General features: G+C 42.5%; 1 protein-coding gene across 3 annotated transcripts in view; it reads left to right on the top strand.

Annotated features, from left to right (window-relative positions):
- RNF213 (ring finger protein 213) overlaps positions 1-10,000 on the top strand; it is a 645,256-nt gene that overhangs the window by 526,629 nt on the left and 108,627 nt on the right. For all 3 annotated transcript variants that reach the window (XR_015056656.1, XM_085875806.1, XM_085875807.1), the window contains 2 exons: positions 2,234-2,345; positions 4,331-4,517. Coding sequence is in view for 2 of the 3 variants with exons in the window: in XM_085875806.1 (XP_085731932.1) it covers positions 2,234-2,345; positions 4,331-4,517 (299 nt within the window). In the remaining variant the exon portion in view is untranslated. The remainder of the gene's footprint in view (positions 1-2,233; positions 2,346-4,330; positions 4,518-10,000) is intronic.

Here is a 10,000-nt window from a genome sequence, read left to right as displayed (position 1 = left end):
TGAATGCCAGGACTAGGACAATAACACTCCTCGTCTGTGAGCTGTTATTTGCTGATTTTGATTGTCTTTGATGCAGTGATGTTTGATGATGCCGCCATTGTCTCCCATTTGGCCAGTGGATTACAGGCAATCTTTGATGCTTTCTCTGAGGCATGTGACAAATTTGGTGTCACCATCAGCAAAAAGAAAACAGTGAAGATGTCACAGTGCAACAGTGACCCCATCCCATTGAAACTGATGGTAAAGAGCTGCAAGCGGTTGAATAGTTTGCCTGTTCTATACACACCCAGTCCACTCAGATAATTGAAGAGATTCCTGCGCATATTGCCAAAGCTGCTACAGCAGTTGGCAATTTGCGAAAGAGAGAGCATGGAATAACAATCTGTTTACGACCAACACAAAGCTACACATATACTAAGTATGTCTTCTCAGTGTACTTCTCTATGCTGCTGAAATGTGGATTTTATATGCCAAGCAGTAGCACAGGCTGAACTTTTTCCATCTCTGGTACCTGCGAAAGATCCTTGGGTTTCACTGGCAAGACAACATTCCTGACAGAAGTTTTGACCACAGCTAAATCAGATAGTATCATGACAACACTGAAGCGGCGAAAATTGCGGTGGCTTGGGCATATAGTCCGTATGGATGACGAGCGTCTCCCCAAATCGATCCTTTATGGAGTTCTGGATGAGGGCATCCGCAAAATTGGAAGGCCAAAACTTCACTTAAAAGATCTGTGTAAACAGGATTTAAAGGACTGCAACCTGCTAGAAAAATCATGGGAAGCTACAGCACTGGACAGAAAGAAGTGGAGGGAGACCACAAATGATGGAGCCTTTGAGACGAGGCGAGTTGAAAAGGCAAAGCCAAAGAGAGAAAGGAGAAAAACAACACTTCAAACGGATTCTCACTCCAGCTTTGAATGCTTCAACTGTCATAGGGAGTGTGTGTCACGTATTGGCCTCTTTTCACATGAGGACACATCAAACATGAGACTAAAAAATATCATCAGTAATGATGTTTTTGCTAATGTTGATGATGATGTATTATACACACACATCATTAAAAGTAAATAATGACGGATGTCTTCTTTCACAATCACGCGAGATTCCTGAAACTCCTTGGATGAAGACCTTTATAATGACATGGGTTTTACAGTGCCTGTTCGAGTCGTTCAAGAGAAAATAGAAATAATAGCAAGGAACCACGGAACCTCTGCAGTAAAAACCTTTGCTTGAGAGAATGCCACATAGTTATTTTGGCGTTAAAAAGGCAACAGACCGCTGCCTCGATCACTTCCAAAAATACAAATAAAAAACCTGCATTTGAAACAAAAACATTCCAGCTACCTATGTGCATATATATTACATTGTGGTTCTATAGCTCGGATAGATTCAAATTGTGCTGGCCCATAGGTTGACACCAGAGGCTGGAAGCCGAAGGACTGAAGCTTGAGGCCGATACTTATGTGGCCTTCACAAGGCCTGTGACGCCTATCGGCTCCAACCTTTCGATGTTTGATGATCCTTTTAACAGTTACTTTGGTCGTTTTACACTGAAGGGAAACGTGTTAAATATGGTGGTATAAAAGACACTGCATCAATGGTGGTAAACCTCTGGAATTGTTTTTTTTTTTTTCTGGCCTTTAAAATCTTCACTTTATTTCATTTTAATTATATACTTGAACATTGGAGAATACAAATGGCCTTTTTGGCACTTTTTAAAACTTTCTGTTTAGCAGTATTTAAACAAAGTATTCACGCATTTTACATCATCACGACCAATCACATTTGCTGCTCGTAGACCCCACTTGTTCTTTCTCAAGACAGCATGGGGTAATGTGTTCTCTGAATTTTCTAGTTGTGTGAGTGGTCGTAAGGGAGGAGTTACATCTCAGCAGCTCTTTCTCTTGTCTACTGAGTATATCTTTATGTTGGGTTCTTGGCCCCACACCTCCTCCTCCTCCTCCTCCAGAATCTCTTCTCACCATGGCTATCAGGTATACCCATGTACCGAAAGCATTATCACCATCACTCTTTTTATCCATTAACCTCCCTCCTCCCCACAGCTCTTCCCACCCCCACCCACACTGAGCTGTGTTAGATATCAGTAGGTCGTGCAGCAATTTCTCTGTCTGTATTTATTCCTCTTATTTTGTTCGTGAAAATATGGTTTTGGTTTGAAAAAAAAAACAAATGCTCATTAGTTTAATTTTCCTATGCCAACTCCCCAGGTTGGGGGACGTGGAAGAATACCTGAAAACTTTCCTCGAGCAGTTGGCCAGGATTGTGCCTGAAGAACGAGACCAGGAAGAACTTTGTTACATGGTCATACGCTGTATCGAAGTACGTCAATAGCTTTACCATCATCATGATCTCATATTTGCCAAAATGCTGTCTTATTTTGTTTTTCCCCATCACTTGTGGAAAAAAAATTTTTTTCTCAGATAAACATCTGTGTTAATAGTGCATAAACTGCAGTTTTTCCTTTCTTCACAGAATCCTTGTGTTGTACTTTTTTGTGAACAAAGTCAAGGATCGTGAAAGAGCAAGAACACAGAAGGGATCAGGACGTAACAGAACAAAAGGAACAGCAGAAAGAGAGGGGGGGACAACAACAGCAGGGTTGAGGGACAAAATGGAGGGACACTGATGAATAAGGGATGAAGGGAAGAATAAGGGGTATGGGAGGATGCACAGGTTGGACAAGGTGGATGCAGAAGTAAACTTTCAGGAAAGAAAAACCTGAAATTTGGAAAGAAGTGGGCTGGGGGAAGTGCCTGGGGAGTGGAGAATACAAATGGGAGTTCATGGGAGTAGAAAAGGTCATGGTTTTGGATGGGGGATGATCTGAGATGATGGTGAACAGCTGTGTTCAAGAGCTGGAGGGAAAAATAACAAGGAAGAGCATGTGGAAGTTGGTTCCACAGACAGGAAAAAGAGGAACAAATGTGTGGAGGTGAGCAGTGATTGTGAATCTGGGTAATTCACAATCACTGGCTACAATGGTAAAGTGATAGGCTCATTGACTCGGCTTCATTGCTGGAGATTCCAATTAACTTGAAGTTATTGGTTTCCATGGCGTTAAGCTGAGCAAGATGTGAAGCAGGGCACCGGCCCAGAGGGGTGAGTAGTACTTCATCGAGCTGTGGATGAAGGTCTTTTATATGGATGAGAGTTCAGGTGTGCCAAGGAAGGACTTTGCATGACAGAGGATGCCCAGTCTGCTTTGGAGGCCAACTTTAAAATGTAGTTTTCCCAAGAAAGATCATGGCTGATCGTGAAACCCAGTAGGTTGAGTTATTGATCTTCCTCAAGAGGATTGTTGAGAAAGGATATGGGAGGGTGTGCCAGATGGTCTTTTTGGAGTTATTGAAGTTAATTTTTGTGTCAAAATTTTGCCTGACAGTGGTTATTGCAGGCTGAGAAACAATATGACATCTGTGTGCCATGGTGAATTGAAGCAGGTTGGCAGGTTTTTTTTATTCTTCCCAAATATGAAAAGGTTTCTGCAACTGCATTTATTGTAACCACAAACTCCAGGTTTGCTGCCAGTACATCACTCATGATGCTCAGATCTCAGGATCAATTCCCTTTATGACTACTGCTACTGTGTTCTTTCTTTCTTTTTCCACTACAAATTTTCTTTCTTTCTTTCTTTCTTTCTTTCTTCCCTTCTTCTTCTTATACTTCTACTTCTCCCATGCTAAAAATGACCCCAATTATTCCCACCATGTGGGGTCAGTTTGGGAATTTTTTTGGCACAAGTCACATGAACTGGCTCCCCAGGCCTGACGTTTATCTGAAGGTGAAGGAATTACTAATTTGTTCAGGATGCTGGTGATAACTTGCTGACTTGTCACAAACGAAGCAAACCGTGGGATCTTCAACTTCCATCAAATAATGTGAGCAGATGTTTCAAATGCTTCAACTCAACGTCCCTCCAAGGGACGGTGCACTTTGTGTTGCAATGCTCTGCCTGCAGAGCACTCATTCAACAGTTTATAATTGGGCTGGGAATCAAACCCAGGCGAGACAGCGCAAATGTAAGTGTGCTACCTTTGCACTGTCAGACATCAAATCTCCTTATTCTGTGTTGATTCATCCATGATGTTGAAATGCCCTTGAGATCTACGTAGTATCTCCTAATATACGCTGATATCGCATAATGTCTTTGTCCTCCATGTGATATCTGTGCAAGTTCCTCCATGAACCATATGTCTCGTGGACTCCACTTTTTTTTTTTAATACCACAAAAAATTACCAATAACATTTTTAGTGGAAAACATGTTTTTGAAAAAGATGAATAGATATCTGCACTGTAATTGCAGGACATGCTGCACAAGGACAATACGGAAGAGGAAGAAAGACTGGCAGAAACATTGCTGAGAGACCTGTTGAGATCACCCTCATATCCTCCCCATCACAGTCTGGATTATCTTGTGCGTGTGGCACATACTCGCTTCTGCCTCTCTTTCGCTGCAAAGCTGCTTGGCCCTCCACAGTCACCACAGCAAGGTGTATCTCTCTCATTAGGCAATCCTAGTTCAACGCACTTGTTTGGAGTTCAATTTACTTGAATTATGAGAAGGGTGTCATTGAATTATTTTGAAAATGTTATTTATGTACATGTTTATGAGAGTGATCTAAGGCCAGAATTATTCTGACAGAGTAATGGAAATATTCTGGGATACATTATTTAATTTAATGTTAAGCATTTACTTTTGTTTCCACATATTGCCTCCAAATTTAATTTGGAATAAACTCTTTCAGCTTTTCGCTCTGCCACCGAAGGTGGAAGGAGTTTATGTTTTCACCCTTGTCTGTTTGTTTGTGTGCAGGATATCTCAAAAAGTTTTGAACGGATTCGGACGAAACTTAGTTGACAGGTTGGGTGTGTGGCAAGGACGAATTGATTCGATTTTGGTGAAGATTCGGATCCGGATCTGGATACGAGAATTATTTAATTTTCTAAGTGATTCTTCACCATTGAGAGATCGGGCCGAAAACGATATAGAACTGAAGAGCATGATATTTCAGAAATGTATTGGGCCCGATATGTTCTCCTGGATCAGGCATTATGTGGTGAAGGTATGCGCTCTACCCAGTGCCCTTCTAGTTTTCTCTCTCAAAGATGACCACTTGACTATTATAAAAGCTGTGACCATGCAGGCTTAAGTGCGTATACACAGCAGAGTTCAAAGCCTCTTCATAAGATGGACGATGATGTTGGTTCATACGGGCCTTATGGGTTTGCTGAGTTTCTCCAATGTAGGTCAGTGCATTGATGGGTTTCCACATCGGATGCCATACACCAAGTCGCATTTCCTATCCTTCCAGATCTTGTCCTTCACATGAAATAACTGGCTGCGAATAATTCTGTTGGGTTTATATGATGTAATAATGCCAAGCTTGGAGAAGAATCTTCTCACTTTCTCAGATAGCCCAGCTACATACGGAATGGTCACTCGTGTCATAATTTCTTGAGCTGTGTTATGTTGTTCATCAGACGTGATGTTGTTTTTGCTTCTAGCTTTTAAATATGACCATCCAGAGTAACCACACTGACTAAAAGCACTCCTGATATTCTCCTTCTCACATAATTTCACCTCCTGTGTGGTCGGGATAGTATCTGCACAACGGAAAAGAGTGTGAATGACAGATAATTGTGGATCAGTAGGTGGTGTGAATCGAACTGTAAATAGTGGTTGGTATGTGTGTATTTCCTATACACCTCAAAATCCAAGTGGTCATCACCATTCATGTGAACCTTGCAATCAAGAAAGACTAACTGATCATTGTTGTATGGTTCCTGTGTGAACTGGATGTTCACATCCACACTGTTCAGGCAATTAAAAATTTTTTTGCTGTTCACACTTCTTGATAACCACAAGGGTATCATCTGCTTACCTCAACTACAACTTAGGTTTGGAAACACTGTAATTCTCCAGCACAACACTTTCAAACTTTTCCATGTATAGGTTGGCAACAATTGGTGGGGTGGGGGAGCCATAGCCAACCATGTTGTTGTCTGAAAAAATGGTCTTGGTCCGTGAAGTAGTTGAGTTCAAGCATAAGGACACCAGATCCACAATCTGATCCACATGGAGGCGAGTATGTTCCTTAAGAGTGCTGTCCTTTACAAGGCATTCACGAACTAGACACGGCACCCATTGTCAAGATGGAGGTGAACAGAGCACTGACATCAAAATAAACAATGGACTCATCTTCGTCAACAAGCCCAATGAGTGCAGATTATTAACCATGGGGTATACTTTCTTCCTAACACAAGTAGGATTGTGACCAAGCTTCCTGTATATTTTTGTTTTTGTCCTCCAAAAGGCTTACACACTCATCATGATAGTCCTCCTCATTCAAAACAACGATACATCTGCCCTTTTCCACTGGTTCAATCACAATTTTCTTTTGACTGGCGAGGCTGCGTACGGCCAAACATTCTGCCTTTGAGATATTCAGTGTCGGTATCTTCGTGGAATGAAGTGAAGTGCTGACACTGTAACAAAGCTCCTCCACTTGTACCTCATGAAGTTCCGTTGAGTGAATGGCCGATTCAGTAACAACTTTGTACTCTGAAATGGGGACACAAGATTTGGAAGCAAACACAGAATCGAGGCATCGGCCTTCTCACGAGCGGAGTCGGCTGTGGTGCCTTTTGAAGCGAGGGAAGGGATGGAAGGTGAGCATACACCAGAGACTGACTTGTCAAGGCACCACCAGGGTTTTAGAGGAGGGAGACAAGTTTCAAAGCTCATTCTTGATACTGGACGGACGTTTTTTTTCTGGCTCTCCTGAGAGTAGATACACACTTGTGGGCTTTGTGGAATGATCTGAGGTTGCCTTCGGTCAGACTTGCCTTCCAGGAGGAGAATGCATGTTGGTTTAAAGCAACTACCTCACCAAGGGATTCAGATTACCAAGAGTGGGAGGATGGGTAAGATCATTGAAGACGAGAAGGGATGAATTTTTGCATGAGAGAGAGAGAGAGCAGGTTTCTTTCGAAGAATTCCCAGATTGAATTAATATCAGCGGCCGTCAATATGGGAGACCAGTCGTGAAGTGTAAAAAAACAGAGTTGGTGTCAAAGCCACCCAATGCTCGCCTGTTTATACATTTATCGTTTTTAAAAGACTAGTCTAATAATATTTTATTATTATTATTAGTCTAGTCTAATAACACTGAACAACAAATTTCAAATTTTTTTTTTTACTGGAGATGTGTAAAGTGATTAAGACTAATTTGGGTACGCTGATTTCAAAAATCATAACCGTTTTGCTGTATCACGTCAGGATTTTCAGGAACAGAAATATTCCCATTGCCTAGAAGTCAGGATTTCAATGAAATTTACATATGTCTTTAACATGTCTATTTCGTACAATTGTTGTTAACTTGTGTTATATTTCTTTCTTTCAGATAAAGATGAGTAGGCGTTCCTGTACCAATCATCCTGACAACTTCTGTTATGTCTGTGGTCGGTATACCAAAAAAGATCAACAGCGAAGTATATCTACAGCAGTGAAAATGAAGGCCGCCTACTTTCACTACTTCGGGTGTAAGGTGGGGGACCAAGAACAGAGCTGGGCACCACACATCTGCTGCACAAGCTGTCACACAACCTTGACTCAGTGGTTGGTGGGAAAGCGCGCGAGCATGCCATTTGCGGTGCCCATGATATGGCGTGAGCCGCAGAATCATCATGATGATTGTTATTTCTGCTGCACAAGCATCGCCGGCTTCAACAAGAAGAATAAAGGTCACATCAAGTACGCTGACTGCATCTCTGCTCGTAAACCTGTGCCTCATGATGACGAGAACCCCGTTCCAACACCTCCAGCTGATCAGAACATAGCTGTAAGCAGTGGTGAAGAGGATGGTGATGATGAACCTTTTGAACCCGACACTCAAGAATCACACCTTCTGAACCAGGGAGACTTAAATGATCTTGTAAGAGATCTCTCGCTGTCAAAGGTGAAGGCAGAGCTGCTTGGATCAAGGCTGCAGCAGTGGAATCTACTTGAACCTAACACCAAGATATCCTTGTTCAGAGCACGTCACAGAGACATGGCTGAGTTCTTTGAGATGGAAGACACGATGACATTCTGCAGTGACATCAACGGTCTGTTGAAAGAACTTGGGTGTGATCACGATTCTGCAGACTGGCGCCTCTTCATCGACTCGGGGAAGAACAGCTTGAAGGCTGTTTTGCTCCACAATGGCAACGAGAAACCATCAGTCCCACTGGCTCACGCGTTCGGCATGACAGAGACCTATGAGACTATGCGGCAGCTGCTTGATTCCATCAAGTACAATGACTTCAACTGGCACATCTGCGGAGACTTGAAAGTGGTGGCGCTGTTGTTAGGGCTGCAGTCAGGCTACACGAAATACATGTGCTTCCTTTGTCTCTGGGATAGCAGAGACGACAAGAATCACTGGACGAAGAAAGATTGGGAAGAGCGAAAAGAGCATGTACCTGGTCGACACAACGTGAAGCATGTCGCCCTTGTCGACCCAGGCAAGGTTTTCCTTCCACCACTCCACATAAAGCTCGGCTTGATGAAACGTTTTGTACGGGCAATGGATCTGAATGGGCGTGGGTTTTTATACCTCAAGGAAAAGTTTGGCAACACCTTGTCGGAGGCCAAGATCAAGGCTGGTGTCTTTGTTGGACCGCAAATCCGACAGATTATGAAGGACGAAACTTTTCCGACAACTCTAAACCCCAAAGAGCTGGCAGCGTGGAGGAGCTTCAAAGCTGTGACGGACAACTTCTTGGGGAACGAGCGCGCGGACAACTATGAAGAAATAGCGCAGCAGCTGCTGGAGTCCTTCAGGAAACTTGGCTCCAGGATGTCCCTGAAAATCCATTTCCTACACCAGCACCTGAACTTCTTCCCTGACAACTTGGGAGCAGTCTCGGACGAGCACGGCGAGCGATTCCACCAAGAGATTTCACTCATGGAGACGCGTTACCAAGGGCGGCACAACCCGAACATGATGGGCGATTTCTGCTGGTTCCTGCATCGTAAAACTGACACAGAGCAGCACAAACGCAAAGCCAAATGCCTAAAGCATTTTTAATTACATTCTAGTGGAGTTTTTCTGTAATTTCTATAATTTTGAAGCATTCATGATGAAATAAATGAATAAATGAATTTTTGTAAATTTCATTGAAATCCTGACTTCTAGGCAATGGGAATATTTCTGTTACTGAAAATCCTGACGTGATACAGCAAAACGGTTATGATTTTTGAAATCAGCGTACCCAAATTAGTCTAAATCACTTTACACATCTCCAGTAAAAAATTTTTGTTGTTCAGTGTGTATAATCAGTAAAAAAAATACTGTGGTAGATAAAAACATGAGAAAGGAAATAACTTGCACCAAAAACTTTAACATTTTCACGCTCACGCTGACGCTCACGCCGGGGGTATCGCTATAGCTCTCTGTTCTTCGAACAGGCGAGCTAAAAACAGGAATATGCAAAGCACAGGGCCGCTAACGTAGAAGCAAGTCACATTTAATGACCGCGAATATGCAGGGTCCGCAAATGTCCATCCTCGATTGTAGGGGTTCCACGGTGATATGTTTTGGATATAAATATGTGCATTTACTGTATGTGTTTTTGCGGTGGATATACTTGGTTTGTTTTGGGAATTCTTTTTAGGTCATCGTTAACGAGATGACCTAATAAAACCAGTCTCGATGTCCGTACGTCCGTACGTCCCCATTTTTTTCTTCCGATTTTCTTGATATTTGGTATGTGGGTAGATGTCGATGATGGATGCACGACGGTATGACCTTTGACCCGATTGAAGGTCAAGGTCAACGTCAAGGTCACTCCAAAGTTGCGAAATCATCCATTTTCAAAATCTATCTCCTCCACCATTTATGATCCGATCTTCGAAATTCCTTCGGATTCTGATAATATGGAACAATATCTAAATTTGGTCAGGCCGGTTTTTTGAAATTCATCCGGGTTA

The sequence above is a fragment of the Eptatretus burgeri genome, chromosome 3, assembly GCF_056783735.1.
Source record: "Eptatretus burgeri isolate ZD-2024b chromosome 3, Ebu_testis_v1, whole genome shotgun sequence".
NCBI classification, from domain to species: domain Eukaryota; kingdom Metazoa; phylum Chordata; class Myxini; order Myxiniformes; family Myxinidae; genus Eptatretus; species Eptatretus burgeri.
Note: the sequence above shows the minus strand (reverse complement) of the source record. Positions and strands in the feature narration are given on the sequence as shown.